Source organism: Geotrypetes seraphini, chromosome 10 (genome assembly GCF_902459505.1).
Source record: "Geotrypetes seraphini chromosome 10, aGeoSer1.1, whole genome shotgun sequence".
NCBI classification, from domain to species: domain Eukaryota; kingdom Metazoa; phylum Chordata; class Amphibia; order Gymnophiona; family Dermophiidae; genus Geotrypetes; species Geotrypetes seraphini.
Genome location: NC_047093.1, coordinates 58,610,109 through 58,630,980, shown reverse-complemented (window position 1 = coordinate 58,630,980; position 20,872 = coordinate 58,610,109). Strand labels below are relative to the sequence as shown.

At 46.3% G+C, this 20,872-nt stretch overlaps 1 protein-coding gene across 2 annotated transcripts in view; it reads right to left on the bottom strand.

Annotated features, from left to right (window-relative positions):
- The window catches only part of WDR5 (WD repeat domain 5), a 118,360-nt gene that overhangs the window by 67,630 nt on the left and 29,858 nt on the right, over positions 1-20,872 (bottom strand). For both annotated transcript variants that reach the window (XM_033960478.1, XM_033960477.1), the window contains 2 exons: positions 9,814-9,999; positions 9,576-9,684 (listed from right to left, as the gene is read on the bottom strand). In XM_033960478.1, the coding sequence (XP_033816369.1) occupies positions 9,576-9,684; positions 9,814-9,894 (190 nt within the window). In that variant the 5' untranslated portion in view covers positions 9,895-9,999. The remainder of the gene's footprint in view (positions 1-9,575; positions 9,685-9,813; positions 10,000-20,872) is intronic.

Sequence of the window (20,872 nt, the reverse complement as noted above, 5' to 3'; positions counted from 1 at the left end):
AGAGAAGAAGCCAAGTTCATGGGAGGGATGGAAGGAAAGGAGATATCAGACCATGGAGGGGGAGGGAGAGATGCCAGAGCATGGGGGAAGGGAAGGAGACAGATGCCAGACCAGGGGAAAGGAAGGAGGGAGGGAGGGAGAGAAAGGAAGGAAAGAGATGCCAGACCATGGAAATAGGACGGAAGAAGAGAGAGATAGGAAGGGAAGGGAAGACATGGAAACATAGATTTTGAAAAGAAAGCAGAAAAATTGAACATTAAGTTAATGCCAAAGATGGATGCAAGGCAGAAAGTGAAGACGGAGAGAAAAACAGTCAAAGGACAAGAAGACCCTGGAAACATAGTTAAATGCACAGAAAAATAAAGTCACCAGACAACAAAGGTAGGGAAAATGATTTTATTTTCAGTATAGTGATTGAAATGTATCAGTTTTGAGAAAGGAAAGATATTAAACTTTAAATGTGAGGGCTGCAAAAAAAAATAGAGTACTTGGAGGGCCACAGAAAAAATAGTTAATGTCTTATTAAAGAAATTACAATTTTGCATGAGGTAAAACTCTTTATAGTTTATATATCTTTCCTTTTAACTGTTAAAGGAAAGTTTTATAAACTATAAAGAGTTTTACCTCATGCAAAATTGTCATTTCTTTAATAAGGCATTAACTATTTTTTCCGCGGCCCTCCAAGTACCTACAAATCCAAATGTGGCCCCGCAAAGGGTTTGAGTTTGAGACCACTGCTCTAGACAGAGCCATCAATGTAGGCTGTGATGCTCTTTTGGGGTCCAGGCTAGTGGCCTGTGAAAAGAATCCGTTTGAGGCGACCAGCATGACAACAGCATATCCTGAAGGGGATGCAAGTGGCCTTTTGCCCAAGGACTACCTCTATGGACAATGCCATAGATCCTAAATAAAGCCAGGCCACGGAGGTCTGCATTGATAACATTTCTGTAATCTGGTGCCTCAGTTTCTGTCTGTCTGTCTATCTGGCTCAGGTAGAAAAACAAGGCCTGCTGCCATGTCAAAGAGAACTCCTAGGTACTCCAGGGATCGAGTTAGCTCTTCTGGAAATTGATTATCTAGTCCAAATGCTGTAGTGTCTGCAATACCTGCTCCACCGCTCTCTCTCCCTCCACCATGGATGGGGCTCCGATTGGCCAGTCATCCAGATACAGGTGTACTTGGACCCCAGATTTGTGTAAGTGCGCTGCTGCAACAACCATTACCTTAGTGAAGGTGTGAAATTGTTACAACACGTGAAGCTGCAGGTGGAAGATGATATCTTCTGTCCTATAGGTCATTCGACCACCAGAGGGCATCCGCTGAAAATCAGGGGAGGGAAATTTCGAGGTGATTCCAGGAAATACTTCTTCACAGAAAGGGTGGTCGATCATTGGAACAGTCTACCTCTACAGGTGATTAAGGCCAGCAGCGTGTCAGATTTTAAGAGAAAATGGGACATTCACGTGGGATCTCTAAGGGAGTAAAGTCAGGGGGGTGGGTCATTAGAGTGGGCAGACTTGATGGGCTATAGCCCTTTTCTGCCGTCATATTCTATGTTTCTATGAACCTTAGAGTCAGAAATATGGGGGAATTTGAAGATAAGCCTAAAGTCCAGCAAAGCTAGGAATTCTCCCAGTGCCACCAAGGCAATGACTGATCTCACAGTCTCCATTTGGAAATGAGGTACCTTCAGTGCCACTTTGACTGTCCTTAGATCCAGAATTGGCTGCCAGTCCTCCAAGTCTCGGTTTGGCACGATGAAGTATATGGAATAACTGCCTAAGCCTGATTCGCTGTCTGGGATGGGCTTTATGGCTCGAGTACCTAAGAGCCGTTGTACAGTTGCTCGGACCTTTACTGGTTTCTCTGGCCAGAGTCCAGAAATAACACACACTTGCAGAAGGCAAAAGAATTCAAGCTTGGAACCCTCTCGGATTATGTCCAAGACCCACTGGTCCGAGCAGATCTCCACCCAGGCCTCCCAAAAAGCCAACAGCCTTCCTCCTATCTGTAGAGAAATGGCTATCATCCTAGCATCATTGTTGCTTCTTTGAGGCTGCTGCAGTGCAGTTGTCAGAGGATTGAGGTTGTCTAGCACCTCCGAATCTATGCCTAGCTTTACAGTAGGATATCTGCCTAGAGGACCCCCCCAGATAACTGGCAAAATTGCCCCAAGAGCCACAAAAATTACTATGCCCCGATCCCTTTACGCTCGTCATAAGATCATCCAGATATTTGCCAAAGAGCATTTGGACCCTAAAAGGAAATCAGCTCAAATTAGCCTTAGAGGAAGAATCATACGCCTATTGCCTATACCTTGCTCAAGACCCTGCCATCATTAAGTGTGGGCAAGCATCTTCCTCCAACAGAGGAATGTGGCATAGTCTAGTATGACAAGCACATGCTATGTAAGAAGCTGCCACTGTTGATTTCATTCCCAAGGCCAGGGCCTCAAATTGCCTTTTGAGGACCAAATTCAATCTGCGGTCCTGCCCATCCTTTAGAACCACTCCTCCCTCACTAGGGAGCAATATACGCTTGGTGACCTGCATTACCAACAAATCCGCCTTGGGTGTAACAAAACATCTGCTCTTGTTATGAGTGCTGTAATATCTGGATGCAAAGAAAAGCCTGTGGTCTGCATTTTAGAACCATTCATTACAGAAGTCTGAACAACTGAGGACTGTAGCAGTTCCAATTTCAATTCCTACAAAGCCTCTGTGACGATATCCAACAGACAAGCAGGCTTTTCAAGCCCACACACAGTTGGGTCATCAACCTGGTCTAGTGCCATCATGGCCTGCTGACCATCGACATCTGCCTAAGCTTCAGAACACCCAAAAATGAGTTCACTCTGGGAGAGCAGACAGTCTGAGCTCCAAACATCCCAGTCCTTTTTGAATGGCTTTCCAGGTCTGCCGCTGACACCTGCTTAACAGAATCTGCACTCCTGGGGGGGGGGGCGGCGCTTCCCCATGCTACTGCCAGAGCATGCACAGAACTGGCAGGCTGACTTTTATAATTCAAATAGGCATAATACAGTAAGTTTACAAAATCAGGTGTAAAGACCTGAACAGAAGGGCCAGATGAGACATTTGTGTACTAAGTGTGCCTTCCTGAGGGTCCAGCATACTCTGTGTAATGCCATTTAACCACAGAGGCAGATTTGGCCTTTGCCCCTTCTGGAAATGAACCAAGCCCTCCAGAGCAGCCCATCTGTAGTCCTAAAGACCTCAATGGATCTGAGGAGGCTGAGCCTGAGGCCCCTGCGGCACGTGGAACTTGGACGCTCCTCAGCTGGCCATCCAGTGCAAATCTAGCATGAAACAGGTGTATCAGAGCCTGAGAAGTCCATCTGTGATGAATTATTGAAAATTCAAGGGTTATTAAGGCAGATAGAGGCTTGTTAAAACAAATCTGGAAATCCAAGATGTCCACCATAATAATGATTTGGGACACTAAAAACAGCCCATGGGAGCCAAAAAGAAAACTCCCAAAATTTGGGGAAGGGGTTTCTAGAGGTAGAAGACCCCCAATATGGCTGCAGGAACCCTCAAAACTGCAATTCTCCAACTCCCCTGAATTTCCCCATAGCCAGTACTCACATGTGCCTGCTATGCTGGTTACTGCTTTTTCTGCTTAAGCTGCCACTGCAGCTATGAAGAGGTGGCTTTCTGCCTCAGGCAAACAAGGACTCCTGCTGCTTGCTTCAGACGCCAGACAGATCTTAAGAAGGTGGCCTGAGACCCCAACCTCCACCAATCCACTTGCTTAACCAGGGTGAGGGAGAAATGCAGCCAGTACCCGCTCCAGCCTTCCAGACTGACCCAGGACTCATACAGCCTGCACTCAAGATCCAGACAGAGTCTGTGACAAGCCACGCTCCCACAGGAACGGTCTCAGAGCTTTCTTAACTGGTAAAGCAGGCTGCCTAAGTAGGTACTCTTAGAGACGCCTGCTAGAAACAGACTTCTTTGCTGAAAGTCTGTGTCTTCTTACAGTCAGAGCAAGCCTCAGAATTTGGGAAGAAAGTACCAAAAAAATAAAACATAAGAACATAAGAAGTACCTCTGCTGGGTCAGACCAGAGGTCCATCGTGCCCAGCAGTCCGCTCGCGCAGCGGCCCAACAGGTCCAGGACCTGTGTAGTAGTCCTCTATCTATACCCCTCTATCTCCTTTTCCTCCAGAAAATTGTCCAATCCCTTCTTGAACCCTAATACTCTGTCCTATCACGCCCTCTGGTAGCACATTCCAGGTGTCCACCACCCATTGGGTGAAGAAAAACTTCCTAGAATCTGTCCCCTTTCAACTTTGCCGAATGCCCTCTCGTTCTTGTGGTTTTCGAAAGTTTGAAGAATCTGTCCCTCTCCACTTTCTCTATGCCCTTCATGATCTTGTAAGTCTCTATCATATCTCCTCTAAATTCTCCTCTTCTCCAGGGAAAAGAGCCCCAGTTTCTCCAATCTCTCAGCATATGAAAGGTTTTCCATACCTTTTATCAAACGCGTCGCTCTCCTCTGAACCCTCTCGAGTATCGCCATATCCTTCTTAAGGTACAGCGACCAATATTGGACGCAGTACTCCAGATGCAGACGTACCATCACCCGATACAACGTCAGGATAACTTCTTTCGTTCTGGTTGTAATACCCTTCTTGATTATACTTAGCGTTCTATTCGCTCTCTTTGCGGCTGCTGCACACTGTGCCAACAGCTTCATTGTCTTATCCACTATTACCCCAAGTCCCTTTCTTGGGTACTCTCAGTCAATAACATCCCTCCCATCGTATAGCTGTACCTCGGGTTTTTGCTTCCTACATGCAATACTTTACATTTCTCTACATTGAACTTCATCTGCCATCTCATCACCCACTCCCCTAGCTCGTTCAGATCCCTTTGTAATTCTTTGCAGTCCTCTTTAGTCCGTGCACCACTAAATAGTTTGGTGTCATCTGCAAATTTTATTATTTTGCACTTTGTCCCTGTTTCTAGATCATTTAATTCTTTGCAGTCCTCTTTAGTCCGTGCACCACTAAATAGTTTGGTGTCATCTGCAAATTTTATTATTTTGCACTTTGTCCCTGTTTCTAGATCATTTATAAATATATTGAATAGCAGCGGTCAGAGCACCGACCCCTGCGGAACACACTCGTGACCCTCCTCCAGTCCGAGTAGTGGCCCTTCACTCCTACCCACTGCTTCCTATCCACCAACCAATTTCTGATCCATCTGTGTAAGTCTCCTTCCACCCCATGGTTCTTCAGTTTCCGCAGTAGGCGTTCATGGGGTACCTTGTCAAAGGCTTTTTGGAAATCTAAATATACAATGTCTATGGGGTCCCCTTTGTCCATCCGTTTGTTAATTCCTTCAAAGAAGTGCAGTAAGTTCGTTAGGCACGATCACCCCTTGCAGAAGCCATTTTGACTTGTGATCAGAAGTTTATTTCTTTCGAAATGCTCATCGATGCTGTCTTTTATCAGCACTTCCGCCATTTTCCCTGGGACCGAGGTCAGACTCACCGGTTTGTAATTTCCCGGATCACCTCTTGATCCTTTTTTAAAGATGGACGTAACATTGGCTATCTTCCAATCCTCCGGGATCACTCCTGTTTTCAAGGATAGATTGCAAACTTGCTGTAGTAGTTCCACTATTTCCTTCTTTAGTTCTTTCAGTACCCTAGGGTGGATTCCGTCTGGGCCCGGCAGATCAGAAAACAACTTCTCAACTCGCTTGCATAAGTAAAAACTGAGGGGCTACAGCACTGTCCTCTGGGGAGAAAGGTGGAATTGTGCAAGAATATGATTGGCAGCTTCTGCAAGGCAACACATGGTTTTGAGATGACTATCCATTAGTTTAGATTAGAGAATGACAAATCAGGGGCTATTGAAACAGACATGGGAGGAAAACCATTTAAACAGCTCAGCCATCTTAGGGGTAGAGATATTCAAAGCAGTTTTAAGCAGCCAGGAGAGACTCCTGGCAGTTTAAATCACTTGTACAGGGCTATCTGGTGATATTCAGTGGCACTTAACTAGATAGTGCCACTGATTAGCCCCTCTAACTGCCCATGCCCAAACTGGATAGTTTGTGGAAGGTCTAGGAGCAGAGTTGGGGCAGAATGGAAGCTTAGCCAGTTAGCTATTTTCAGTCCACTAACTGGCTGAGCAAACGCATATGTTTATGTTTATTATGATTTGCTGAATCACTTTTTTTTAACATGTAAAATCAAAGTGATGTACATTATAAATCACACTAAGAAACATTCACCCTACAGTAGGCCAAAAACTCACTGAGCGCCTTCTTCCCTGAAATTTGTCCCCGTCATCACCCCGTCCCCGCGACCACTGTACCCACCACGTCCCAATGACTACTGTCCCCACACCATCCATACTAGAGAGCTGCACGGAAACGGGGACGGCAAGGATCCTGCGGATTCCCCCTTCGGGTCACGGGGATCCCGTGGGGACGCGCCCTAGGGTCGCGGGGATTCCGTGGGGTTCAATGTGAGGCTCATCTGATTTTCCTACCAGTCCTGCTGCAAGGCTCGTCTTCCATTTCCTGCCTGCCCTGCTGCAGCACACATAGCCAATCGGAAGTCTTCCCCGATATTAGCGCTGACGTCGGAGGGAGGGCTTAAGCAAAGCCCTCCCTTCCTCTGACGTCAGCGCTGACATCGGGAAGACTTCCAGTCGGCTGTGTGCGGCAGGGCAGGTAGGGAAAAGGCAGTGGCATACCAAAGGGGGGGGGGAGGTCCGCCCCGGGTGCAGCCATGGGGGGGGTGCATAGCCGGCCAGGTCCCCTTACCTTTGTGGCGCTTCCCCCGACCGACCGACCGACAACAGGCCCAGCCGACAAACCTCCCTGCACTGTAGCCGCGAATCTAAATTACCTTCTTACAGCAGCTTCAATACTCCAGCTGCTGTAAGAAGGTAATTTAGATTCGCGGCTACAGGACAGGGAGGTTTGTCGGACTCGGCCTGTTCTGTTGTCGGTCGGGTGGGGGAAGTGCCACAAAGGTAAGGAGCAGGGAGGGAGAAAGGGAGGAAAGGTGGAGTGGAGAAGGAAAGACGCTTAAGGGAAATGGGTAAAACTGAGGGGGGAGAAGGACGCTGAAAGGACATGGAGAAGACGGGGGGAGTTGAAGGACGCTGAAAGGACATGGAGAAGACAGAGGGGGGAGAAGGACACTGAAAGACATGGGGAAAACAGAGGGGGGAGAAGGACGCTGAAATCACATTGGGAAGACAGAGGGGGGAGAAGGATGCTGAAATCACATTGGGAAGACAGAGGGGGGAGAAGGACGCTGGCAGGACATGGGGAAGATGGGGAGGAGAAGGACGCTGAAAGGAAATGGGGAAGAGAGTGGGGGGAGAAGACGCTGGCAGGGAAGAAAACAGAGATGCCAGACTATGGGGGGAGCGGAGGGAAGAAGATGGGTGCCAGACCAATTTGGAAGGGGGGGAGAAAGGGAGAGGCACAGTAACAGAGCAAATGGAAGACGCAGAGAGAAGAGACACAGTGGATGCAAGGAATTGAATGAGAACATGAGGAAAGCAGAAACCAGGCAACAAAGGTAGGAAAAAAATTATTATTATTTTTTTTTTTTGCTTCAGGATAAAGTAGTATATTAGTTGTGTTGATAAAAATTTATAAACATTAGAGGCTCTGGTAGAAACCCGTTTACAAAGTATGTATTCTTCCCAATTAATATTTCCAAATTAATAAAGTCTTTTTGCTTATTTTTAAATGGGTTTCTACCAGAGCCTTTAATTCAGTAGTATAATTAACTGAAATAACTATTCCTGAAGTTTATAGGGACGGGCGGGGACGGAGAGGATTCCTCGCAGAGACGGGTGGGGACGGAGGGATTCCAGGTGGGACTTTGGTGGGGACGGGTGGGATTTCTGTCCCCACGCAACTCTCTAATCCATACAAGCCTCAGTACTGCAATATTTAGCTTATTCCTTCCTTATAACTCAAAGTTCTGGCTGCTGAACTAGAGAAAGATGTTCAGCTGGCAGGGCTTTGTTTATAATTTTTATCAACACAACTAATATACTTTTTTTTTTTTTTTTTTTTTTTCGCTTTAGTTTTTTTTTTCCTACCTTTGTTGTCTGGTTTCTGCTTTCCTCATCTTCTCATTCAATTCCTTCCATCCACTGTCTGTCTTTTCCCTGCATCTTCCATTTGTTCTGTTACTGTGCCTCTCCCTTCACCACCCCCACCCACCCAATTGTCTGGCACCCATCTTCTTCCATCCGCCTGCAGACACAAGCGACTTCAGGCAGGCTCCAGCAGCCTGCACAAATTACACTAACACGAGACGAAGGGAAGGGGGAGAGAGGCAAATAGATGCTCTCCCTCCATTAACTGTGGACACAAGGCTATTCACCGCTCCCCGGGGCAGTGAATGGCCTTGTCCCCGTACCCACAGTGAGCACTCCCACCCCCCACCATTTTGGCGGGTTACCCTTGGCTAGCCGCGGGTAACAGCCATGTCATTCTCTATTCAGGAATTCTGCTCCCATTGCTTGGAAAGCTACTTACAAAATTGACAAAAGTATCTCCCTAATAAGAGATGATCAGTTCTATAGATATGTCTAGATTTCATTTGGATATCAGCTGGATTTAATGTCCCTTGTTTACTATTTGGAAAAGCAGCACACTGATTATTTCCTAACCCTCTCCTGGAGGGACATTTAGCTAGTTAGATTTGCATATCCTGGAGAGTGTTTGCAAATCTTTCTCAAGCATATTCATTCTGGCAATCCTGTAAATACGACTAGGTGTTCCTTCAGGAGAGGCAGAGAAATTCACTTTAGAAATGTTTATATTAAAAAAAAGAAGTTAAAACAGAAAACAGAGCCAACAACTAAACTACAAAATAGAAAAAAAAAAAGCCAAGCAAGAAATAAGTTTCTTTCCATATTTCACATCAGTTGATACAAAAGAATTGCATGACATACAACTTTTTATCTTGCAAGTGTATTATCTGGTCTGCTTGAAAGAATGCTAGACAATTCATTGCTAATGATATAAAGCTACATAATTAAAAATAAATATCCTGGAAAAATGGCCACTTGTTTTGCCAAGCAAGAAGCAAGCTCTATGTCCAGTTTCTGAACAGCATCTGCAGTAGCTCCCATTTGTCTACTAAAAAAGGGAGAAAACAATAAAAATTAAAACAAAAAAAAAACAAGAACAGCCAGATTAGCCAAGTCTGCCCCCTCTGGTGAATCTAGCCAAGATGGCAGCTGCCAGTTTGAATTTGGCTTGAGCTTTGAAAGTTTGCACACAGAAGGCAGCTGAACATACTCAATGCAAATTGTGTGTACACACACACATACACATATATATACATATAAACACACACGTGCACTCTCTCTCTCTCTCTATGACTTCCTAGCACAGCAAAAGTTTTCAGCTGCTTTCTGCAGGGCTATATCAACAGATTAAAAAATTTTCAAAAAACAAAATATGGCTTTAAAATAACTCATTATGAACAAAACAAATTAAATTGTGTAACAAGCAGCTAAGAAATGGCAGGGAAACAAACAAAAAGATGTCAATACTCACATGAACTGGCTAACCATTCCCCATTAGGACTAAACTTTACTGACGATACAGCCTTGGTATGACCTGCTAGAGTGAACTTCAAAGAATAATTTGGTTTTACAGGTGCAGGCTGGAAGAGAAATAGATCTGTGTAAGCACATATCCTAAGGATATATTTTGTAAGGCATGATAATGCACACTCAGTGGCTTCCCCCCTTTGCCCCTCCCCCAAAAAAATAAATAAATAAAAAGACCGAACCTTGCTCTGATTGGCAGAAGAAGAAGGAGCAGATTGTGTTTTGGTAGTTTCAGTCTCTGGTTTCTTCTCTTCTGTTGCCATGGTTACGTAGCCAGGATTTCTGAGGGGCAGAGGTCTGCTGTTTTAAGAATAAAAGTGCTGCTCAGCTGTTAAATCCTATACAGCTCAGCAAGAAAGAATCCGTACCTGTCACACAAACAAAAAACACAAACAACCAGTTACTGCCTTATACTCAAGCAATAGGAGGTATCAAATGCACCTGCACTATTTTGAATTTACCTATGTCACTAGATTTGAAATTGTTACACACTAAGGAAAATAAAGGGGTAGGGAAGGGAGGGGGATTTGTATAGTTCTCTCAGCTTCTTTAGCCTCCTTTTATCAAAAATTAAGGGAAGAGGTTTACTTTTCTCTTTTTTTTAAAAAAAAGGGGTCTGTACCAATAGTTTAAAAAAAATCAGTTGTAAATAAAATTTATTTATTTAAGGGAGTAAACAGGCAGATAAACAAGGGTGACCCGGTCGACATTGTATATCTGGATTTTCAGAACGACTACTTCGAAAAATTGCGAGCCATGGAGTCGAGGGTGAAATACTCATGTGGATTAAAAACTGGCTGGTGGATAGGAGATAGAGAGTGGGGGTAAATGGACAATACTCGAACTGGAAAAGCATCATGAGTAGTTCGGTACTTGGACCCGTGCTCTTCAACATATTTATAAAATTGGTACGAGGAGTGAGCATTAAATTTGCAGACGATACGAAGTTATTCAGAATAGTGAAGACGCAGGAGGATTGCGAAGACCTGCAACAGGACAAACACGCTCGAGAAATGGGCTGCGACATGGCAAATGAGGTTTAACATGGATAAGTGTAAGGCTCCGATTCCAAACACACTGATTGAAGAAGCCACACTGCCTGTCTGAGGTGGAGTCAAGGAGTGCTTGCGCTTCAAATTTCTCAATGGCGAGGTCCTCGGGGTTCGAGGCATGGAATGCATCGAGGCAGGAGGAGACGAGTCCTTTAAAAGAGGCCTCGATGGAGAGGTCCCCGATCTCGATGGTCTTGGAGATGAAGTCGTCGAGGCACCACGATGATGAGACCGATGTTTTAATGTAGAAGAAGCCTCGGGATGCAGCGAAGAGGCAAGCTTCGGATCCTTATGAAGCTTTGAAGGAAGGTGCTTCAAATGCTTCGATCGATGTTTTACCCGAGGCAACGGAAACCTCGAGGGAGGTTCCGGTGAAGAGACAGTGGAGGAAAGATGAGAAGGCTTCCGAGACCTACCTCGAGGTGGCTTCACCGGAGGCTCAGACTGCTGCCCAGGCAGGGTCGAGGACGGAACAAGTTGAGCCACGATCGAGGAAATTTGAGTGGTTAAGATAGACTTCAACATATCCTCCGAGACAAAAGGATCAGGTCTCGTAGGAGGGCAACCTCGAAAATGAGTATTCCCGAGACTTGGAAGCACGCTTAGCTGGAGGTCTCAAGGAGGCAGACAAACCCAGGGTTACGGATTGCGGAGCCTGATACTCTGGAGGCTTCTTAGGTATGGCACCTGAAAAAGAAGCCAACTTACCCACAGGAGCAGACTTCAAGGAAGGAGCCGACGAGACCTTCAAGACTGAAGACGTCGAGGTCTTCGAGGTCGAGGCCGGAGTGGAGGGCGAGGTCTTCAACCCCGAGGCGACCCCCGAAGTCGAGGCCTTCGAGACCGAAGTTGTCCCCGAGGTCGAGGCCGAGGGCTCCATAACTCCAAAAAGCTGGACAAACCGGTCACAACAACAACGGAAAGCTCGAGGTTGGAGGGTCAGACAGCGAAAACAATCTTCAGGGCGATGACTTGCCTCTAAACAAACCATACACCGACTATGAGGGTCGGTGATGGAAATTGTCCGGTTAGAGGCCGGGACATAGAAAAAATAAAGTCCATACCGAGGAAGGTAAAGGGTTGGGCCTAGGCCCAGGCCCAAAGCCCCCACACTCGACGACGAACAACGAAGAAAAGAAAAAACTATGTTTTGTTTTTGGTTTTTTTTTTGTGAAAGAACACGCGAACACAGCGACCAAATCAAAAATTAAGCCGCGGTGAAGAGAAGGCACAGCGCTGCAGAGCTAAGACGAACAGGTCTTCTCGGCTCCGCAGAAAATGTTGAACTGAGGATCCTCACAGGAGATGCACCCTCTAGTTCGGACGGGAAGGAACGCACGCATGCGCGATGCAGCACTCGGAAGCTCTTAAAGATCTTCAAGCAAGTCTGTTTTCGAAGCTGTCCGCTGCGGGGCTCCGTCAGTGACGTCACCCATGTGTGAGAATATGCCGCCTGCTTGTCCTGGGATAAATCAGCACAATGGCTTTCGGGGGCAGGGAGAGAGAGAAAGAAAGAGAGATAGAAAGAAAAGGGGAGGGGCAGAAAGAAAAAAATATTGGATTTACAGTCAGAAGAAGGAAGTGCAACCAGAGACTCATGATATCAACAGACAAAAAGGTAGGAAAAATTATTTTATTTTAAATTTAGTGATCAAATGTGTCCGTTTTAAGAATTTATATCTGCTGTCTATATTTTGCACTATGGCCCCCTTTTACTAAACCGCAATAGCGGTTTTTAGCGCAGGGAGCCTAAGAACATCGAGAGCAGCACATGGCATTCAGCGCAGCTCCCTGCGCTAAAAAACGCTATTGCGATTTAGTAAAAAGGGAAGGGGTATATTTGTCTATTTTTGTATAGTTCCTGAGGTGACATTGCATAGAATCATCTGCCTTGACCGCTTTGAAAACCCGCGGAATATAAATCATAATTAACATTTTCTCTGCGTACAGTGTGCTTTGTGTTTTTTTTAAATTTTATTGTTGGTAGATCATTTTGACTTGGTCATTTTAAAAGTAGCTCACAAGCCCAAAAAGTGTGGGCACCCCTGCTGTAGAGCCATTTCTTGTATGACTGGATGAGCTATATTTATCTGGTAGAAACCCGTTTACAAAGTATGTTTAAATTCATGCAGAAATAAATGGCTAGATTGAACCTAAAGACTTCATTAATGCCTTTCCCTTTTTTAAACCTCTATACCACTTGAAAGAGGGCAAATACTTCTTAAATTTAGTAAAAATATTCTAGCATACTGAGCATTGGAAAATAATAATAATAATTAACTAATAAAAATAGTACACATTTAGGGCTCCTTTTACTAAGTTGCGATAGTGGTTTTAGCGTGCACTTAGCATGCGCAGAATTGCCACGCGCGCTAGACGCTAACGCCAGCACTGAGCTGGTGTTAGTTTTCCCGCGTAGCGTGGGGGTTTGCACGCGCTAAAAATGCTGGCGCACCTTGGTAAAAGAGGGGGTTAATTTTCCTCACCACCAAATTTCCCCATCCCACCCGGCTACTTTTTCATGCCACCCGGCTGGAAAAAATTTCTAGGGAGAACACTGGAGTCCATTGACTAATTTTATTGCATTATAATAAGGGTCATGTTTCTTTTTTTATCATTAGATTTCCTTACACTCCCAGGGAGGGTGGGGGGAGGTAAATGGTATTTTGATACGATTGATCACAATCTCTTATTGAACAGACTACAATCCATAGGCATTACAGAGCAAGTCCTACTTTTTTGGACAATTGCTCTTCAATAGTTTCCTTTAATGATTCTATTTCTGCTAGTTTCTCAGCTACATATGGTATTCCACAAGGCTCTATCCTGTCCCCACTTCTGTTTAATATATTTCTTGCTCCTCTTATGACTCTTTGCCAATCTATTGGCTTCTCCGTATTTGCCTATGCAGATGATATACAACTTTTGCATCCTCTTGACCCTAATAGTTCTTCCGAAATTTCAGCACGGGTCCAAGTACCGAACTACTCATGATGCTTTTCCAGTTCGAGTATTGTCCATTTCTTAGCTCTTCCCTACCACACCCATTGCTGTGCACCATCTCATCCCTCTCCCATGGTCAGACAACTCTGTCTTCCCCCTTATTTGGTCTGGCATCTTTCTCCTCTCTTTCCCATAGCCTGGAATCTCTCTCCTCTCCCATGGTCTGACATCTCTCTCTCTCTCTCTCTCTCTCCTTCCCATGCCAGTGGTCTGACATCTCTCTCTTCCTCATGCATCTCTACCTCACTCCTCTCCCACTACCAAGTCCAATAATTCTCTCTCCCTCCCTCTCTCTGCCCAACAATTCTCCTTTTTCTTCATCTCCTCAGGTGCATCATCTCTCTTTGACACCCAATTCTCCCTTTCTATTCCCTCCCTCACCTCAGCATCTCTTTCCCTCACTCTCTCCATTCTATGGTTCATGCTCCCCTCTCTCCTTCCTTTCAATGTCCCAAGTTCATGCCCCCTCCGTCCTATCATTTGTCCGAAGTTTGTGCTCCCTCTTTCTCAAGTCCCAACACGCCTCTATTCCTCCCTCCATTCTGTGCCTCAACTAGGTGCCTCCATCCGACGGGTGCTTACCTTCTGGCCGGCTCCCTCCTCCTCACTGCCGCAGTGGTTTCTGTGCACAAAGCTAAAGGTGGTAGCTCCTACACACATCCCGGCCTGAACCAGAAGCTTTCTCTCCGACGTCATAATGTCAGAGGGAAGGCTTCCAGAGGAGGCGCAAAGAGCCGCTGCCCACAGCTTTGTACACAGAAATGACTGTGGCAGTGAGGAGGAGGGAGCCAGCCAGAAGGTAAAACACCTGGGAGTGGCAAGGAGGAAAATGCCACATAACCCTCAAGCTGGCAGTCACCACGGGCCAGATAAAACAGCCCGTGGGCCTTGTGTTTGACACCTGTGGATTAGAAGGAAGAGAGAGGGTTGAGCAGATGACCTGAAAGGACCAAGCTGCAATAACTTAAGTGAGAGGTGATGACAGTGTGGATAAGGGTTTTGGTAGTGTGCTCGGAAAGGAGAGATTAGATTTTGGCAACATTAAAGAGGAAGTAGTGACAGGCTTTAGCAGTTTACTAATCAATAAGCTGGAAAACTCTGGAAGACAAAGATTATGTACTTACCCTGGTAAGCTCTTTTTCTAGACAACAGGGTTATTTCCCCATATTCGCATGGACTGCAAAAGGAATCCACTCCAGATTTTTCACTCTGCCTCCAGTGTACTTCACAGATCAACTTAGCACCCTCTAGCAGTCAGTACCCAAGCATAGAAAGGCACCCACACATGTGACAGAGGCACCAGTAACCACAGGCTAAACTATTGTTCTGTTCATAAACAACTAACTGCCAACCGGTAACCGCCAACACAGGCATCAAAGGAGCTAAGAAACTACTCCCCAACAAGTTAAATTTGTGTACAGATTCTTCACAACCTCAAAGGGCTGGCCGATTACCAAAAATCAGCTTGGAAAGCATAAGTAGACTGAAAACTGAAAGCAGGTGCAGGAAGTGTAGTATGTCTCACCTATCTACTGGAAAAGAGCTTACCAAGGTAAGTACATAATCTCTTTTTCCAGTGCAATAGGCGAGATTCTAGACAACAGGGACATACAAAAGCAGTCCCCCTTAAAATAGCTAGAGTAGGCTTGCTGCGCTGGCCCTTAAGACCAAGGACCTGAAGGCTGAGTCCTGTCTGGCAACATCCACTCTGTAAAACTTGGAAAACGTGTGAAGCGAAGACCACCTTTTCTGAGATGGAGTCCAATAGCCCTGAAGGACAATGATTGAAGTATGCTTCCCAGTCCTGAAGGCTGGCATCTGTCATCACCACAGTCCGGGAGGCAATATGCAACAGAATGCCCTTGCAGAGCGATTGAGGATGAAGCCAATAGTTCATGCTCGCCTGGGCCCCCAAAGTCCACGGCAAGGCATCCTGGTGAGGTGCCCAGCGGGAAAGCAAGGCATGCTGAAGAGGATAAAGTGCGCTCTTGTCCAAATGATGACATCCACTGTGGCTACCACTGTGGATCCCAGATCCTGTAGGTCAGGGGTGCCCACACTTTTTGGGCTTGTGTTCTGCTTTTTTAAAGCACACTGTACGCAGATGTTAATTATCATTTGCATTCGGGGGTTTTATCAGAGATCAAAGCAGATAATTTTAAAATATGCAATGTCACCTCAGTAACAACTATACAAAAATAGACAAATATACCCCCTCCCTTTTTACTAAACCGCGATAGCGTTTTTTAGCGCAGGAAGCTGCACTGCATGCCCTGCGCTGCTCATAGGCTCCTTGTGATATAAACTGCTACTGTGGTTTAGTAAAAGGGGGCCACAGTGCAAAATATAGACAGTATATACATTTAGATCACTAAATTGAAAAAATCATTTTCCTACCTTTTCGTATGGTGATTTCATGAGCCTCTGGTTCCACTTCCTTCTTCTATAAAGCCAATATTTCTTTCTTTCTCTCTCCCCCTGCCCCCCCCTCATCTTTCTTTCTGCCTTTCTTTCTCTCTCTCTCTCCCCCCCTGCCCCCCTCTTTCTCTCTCTCTCTCCCCCTACCCCCTCTTTATTTCTGCCTTTCTTTCTCTCCCCGTCCCCTCTTTCTCTCTCTCTCTCCCCCTGCCCCCTCTTTATTTCTGCCTTTCTTTCTCTCTCCCCCTGCCCCCTCTTTATTTCTGCCTTTCTTTCTCTCTCCCCCTGCCCCCCAAGCCATCATGTCAATTTCTCCACTTCCCCGATTCTTTCCCTACCCCCACCCTCAAGCCACCAACGCTTCACAAAACCTGGTTTCACCGGCACAGGATTTGTGCGGTAGTAAAAGGACTCTGCCTTTCAGATTCAGAAGGATTGTGAGTACAGCTGTTTTGTTTGGAGTCATGGCGGCGGAAGCAGGTAAGCGCTGTACGCTGTCAGGAGTGTGTTCTGCCGCATGCTCAGGGAACGCGTCGTCGTCTTTGTTGGCTCCGGAGTGTGCGCTGGCTCCCCGCGTGAAAGACATGCTTGGGGATAAAAAGGCAGCACTCTCATAAGTGGTAGAGGTACGTCCTTCTAGTTTGGCAGGGGCTGTTGGTGAGTTAAAGATGCAGGGAGAGGCAGATGTGGAGAATATGCTGGTAGGCACGCTGCCTTTCTCTCAGGAGTTTGTTCTTTTGCTGCTGCTTCTCCAAGCCAGGCCTGGTGCGTACAAGCGCCAGGCCCACAAGACTTCACTTCTGACGTCGGGGAAGAAGTTCCAGTCCAGCCAGGCGGCGATTGGCTGGCCCAAAACTTCCAATCCAATGTCAAAATTGACGTCGGAGGTGAAGTTTTGTAAGTCTGGCGCCAGGCCTAGCTTGGGGAAGCAGCAGGGAGAAAAAGATCGCAAAGGCAATGCGATCGACTTGCGTTGCATTGGCGATCTACCGGTCGATCGTGATCGACCTATTGGGCACCCCTGCTGTAGGTAGTCCCTCGCCGCAGGAACTGACTTCTTCAAAAGAGCCGTAATCTGAGCACCTGAGAGCCTCAGGAAGGTAAACACAGCCTGCCACCATATCAAAAAGAACTCCCAGGTATTCCAGCAACTGCGTGGGCGTCAGATGACTCTTCCTGTAGTTGACAATCCAGCCCAGGTATTCCAGCACCTGGAGCACCTGATCCCATCCTGCGTCACCCCTCTGTAGAGGGGGCTCTAATCAGCCAGTTGTCTAAATAAGGGTGAACCTGCAAACTCATCTTCCTCAGATGAGCCACCACTACTACAATCACCTTGGTGAAGGTCCGGGGCGCTGTTACTAGCCCAAAGAGCAGGGCCGAAAACTGGTAATGCTGACCCAGAATATGAAACCGCAGAAACTTGTGGTGGGACAGAAAAATGGAAATGTGCAAGTGCGCCTCCGGCGGATCCAGGAAGGCCAGAAATTCCCCTTGAGCCACTGCTGCAATGATTGACCGCACAGTCTCCATTTGGAATTGAGAAGTCTTGAGTGCCACATTTACATGCCGATGATCCAGAATCAGTCTCCAATCTTCTGATCCTCTCTTTGGTACGATAAAGTATACAGCATATCTGCCTGAGCTTGAGAGGTCATATGGCACCGGTTCTATAGCTTGAATATCCAGTAAATGTTGAACAGTAGTCTGGAACTTGTGTGCCTTGTCCAGGCACCCGGATAAAGAATCCACGAACCAGCCTCACAGAGGTTGGGCAATTCTAGCTTGAAGCATGACCAAATAATTTCCAAGACTCAATGGTAAGCTGTAATGCGCATCTAGGCAGGCAGAAACTCTGAGAGCAAACCCCCTATCCGCAGAGGGGCATGGCATCATTGTGTCTTTCGGGCAGGCCGTGCAGTAGAAAGTTGTGAACACTTGTAGCCCACATACCAACCCTGGGAACTCTGAAGAACTCTGCAACGAGGAAGAAATATATTGCCTATAGTCACGAAAATTGCTAAGAGAGCCATGAAAATTAGAATGCCCAGAATCCCTGGAGGATCTGGCTGTACTATCAGGGTGTTCAGGCGATTGTCCACTACCGAATCCATGAGGTCACCCAGTCCCTTACCAAATAACTGCCCCTGGAAAGGCAGCTGCACTAAAGTTGCCTTGGAGGTGGAATCACCAGCCCACTGCTGAACCCAAAGCATTAGGCGTGCCAAAAAGCACAGTTACTTACCGTAACAGGTGTTATCCAGGGACAGCAGGCAGCTATTCTCACATATGGGTGACGTCATCGACGGAGCCCGGATACGGACGCCTCACAAGCAGACTTGCTTGAAGAAATCAGAAGTTTCGAGTCGTCTGCACCGCGCAAATGCCTTCACGCTCAGCTTAGGGCGTGTCTCCTCAGTTCAGATAGCTAGCAGATAGATCAACCAGGGGAGGTGGGTGGGTGGCGAGAATAGCTGCCTGCTGTCCCTGGATAACACCTGTTACGGTAAGTAACTGTGCTTTATCCCAGGACAAGCAGGCAGCCTATTCTCACATTTGGGTGACCTCCAAGCTAACCATAATGGGATGGTGGGAATGTTGGCAATTTAGGAGAATAAACTTTGTAATACTGTTTAGCTAAACTGTCCATCCCATCTGGAGAAAGTATCCAGACAATAGTGAGAAGTGAAAGTATGAACCGAGGACCAAGTAGCAGCCTTACCAATTTCCTCAATAGGTGTAGATCTGAGGAAAGTTACTGAAGCTGCCGTAGCTCTGATTTTATGGGCTGTGACTCTTACTGTGAAGGGGTAATCCAGCTTGGGCATAGCAGAAGGAGATACAAGCCGCAATCCAGTTGGAGATGGTACGCTTAGAAATAGTATGTCCCAAATTATTGGGATCGAAGGAGACAAAAAGTTGAGGAGCAGTTCTGTGTGGTTTGGTGCGTTCCAAATAGAAGGCCAAAGCATGTTTACAGTCCAGAGTATGAAGAGCAACTTCTCCAGGATGAGAATGAGGCTTTGGAAAAAAACACTGGAAGAACAATGGATTGGTTGAGATGAAATTCCGAGACCACTTTAGGTAGGAATTTAGGATGAGTACGAAGAACCACCTTGTCATGATAGAACACTGTGAATGGTGGATCAGCAACTAAAGCTTGCAGCTCACTGACTTGTCACGCAGAAATGAGGGCTATGAGAAACACCACTTTCCAAGTGAGATGCTTCAGATAAGCCTTATCCAGTGGTTAAAATGGAGGCTTCATCAGTTGAGCAATAACAACATTGAGGTCCCAAACCACAGGAGGCGGTTTGAGAGGAGGTTTGACATTAAAAAGTCCTTTCATGAATCTGGAAACCACAGGGTGAGCAGAGAGGGGTTTCCCTGCAATAGGCTGATGGAAAGCTGCAATTGCACTGAGATGGACTCGGATAGATGTAGACTTGAGGCCAGAATTGGATAAGTGAAAAAGGTAGTCCAAAACAGAAAATAAGGAGGAATGTTGAGGCTCCTTATGATGAGAAAAACCCCACGTAGAAAATCTAGTCCATTTTTGGTGATAGCATTGTCTAGTGGTAGGCTTCCCAGAAGCTTCTAAAACATCTCTTACAGATGGAAAAAACTGAAGAGGGGTTATATTGAGAGGTACCAAGCTGTCAGGTGTAGAGACTGCAGGATGGGATGAAGCAGAGATCCTTGACTCTGTGTAAGCAGAGAAGGAAAAACTGGTAGAAGTTATGGCTCCCTGCTGCTGAGTTGAAGTAGAAGGGAGTACCAAGGTTGTCTTGGCCACCGAGGAACAATTAGAATCATGGTGGCATGATCGTTCTTCAACTTGACCAGAGTCTTGAGAATGAGAGGGAATGCATAGAGAAAGAGATTTGTCCATTCCAGAAGAAAAGCATCTGCCTCGAGGCGATGAGGAGAGTATATCCTGGAGCAGAACTGAGGCAGTTTGTAGTTGTGGGGAGCTGCAAAGAAGTCTATCTGAGGCGTTCCCCACTGTGAAAAAATGTGATGAAGAGGCGAGGAATGGAGTGTCCATTCGTGAGGTTGCAAAAGATGACTCAAGTTGTCCGCCAAGCAATTTTTCGCCCCTTGAATGTAGACAGCTTTGAGGAAGATGTTGTGGCAGATTGCCCAGTCCCAAACCTTCAGAGCTTCTTGACAAAGGGAGGCAGATCCCGTCCCTCCCTGTTTGTTGACATAATACATGGCGACTTGGCTATCCGTCCGAATGAGGACTACTTGGTCATGAAGCAGATGTTGAAAAGCATTGAGAGCTTTGAGGATCGCTCTGAGTTCCAACAGATTGATATGAAACTGACGATCCGTACTGGTCCAGAGGCCTTGAGTACGGAGACCATCGAGATGAGTGCCCCAAGCGTAGGTCGAAGAGTCTGTCGTGAGGACTTTTCTGATGGGGGGGGGGGCATTTGAAAAAGCAAGCCTCTGGAAAGATTGGAAGAGAGCATCCACCAACGGAGAGACTGCTTCAATGAAGGAGTGATTGATATGTGTCGAGAAAGAGGGTTGCAAACTTGCGCCCATTGAGTCCACAGGGTCCACTGACGAATTCTGAGGTGAAGTCTGGCAAAAGGAATCCCGTGTACAAATTCTTCTCGTCAGTCTTCACAAGCGAGGACACATCCAGTGTACCGGAACCCGACGTGATCTTCCATGGTGACCAAGAAGAAAAACTGTCAGCAATAGAGGTGAGCCATGAGGATGTCCTCCAACAGATAGATAGATTGAAAAGCGACAA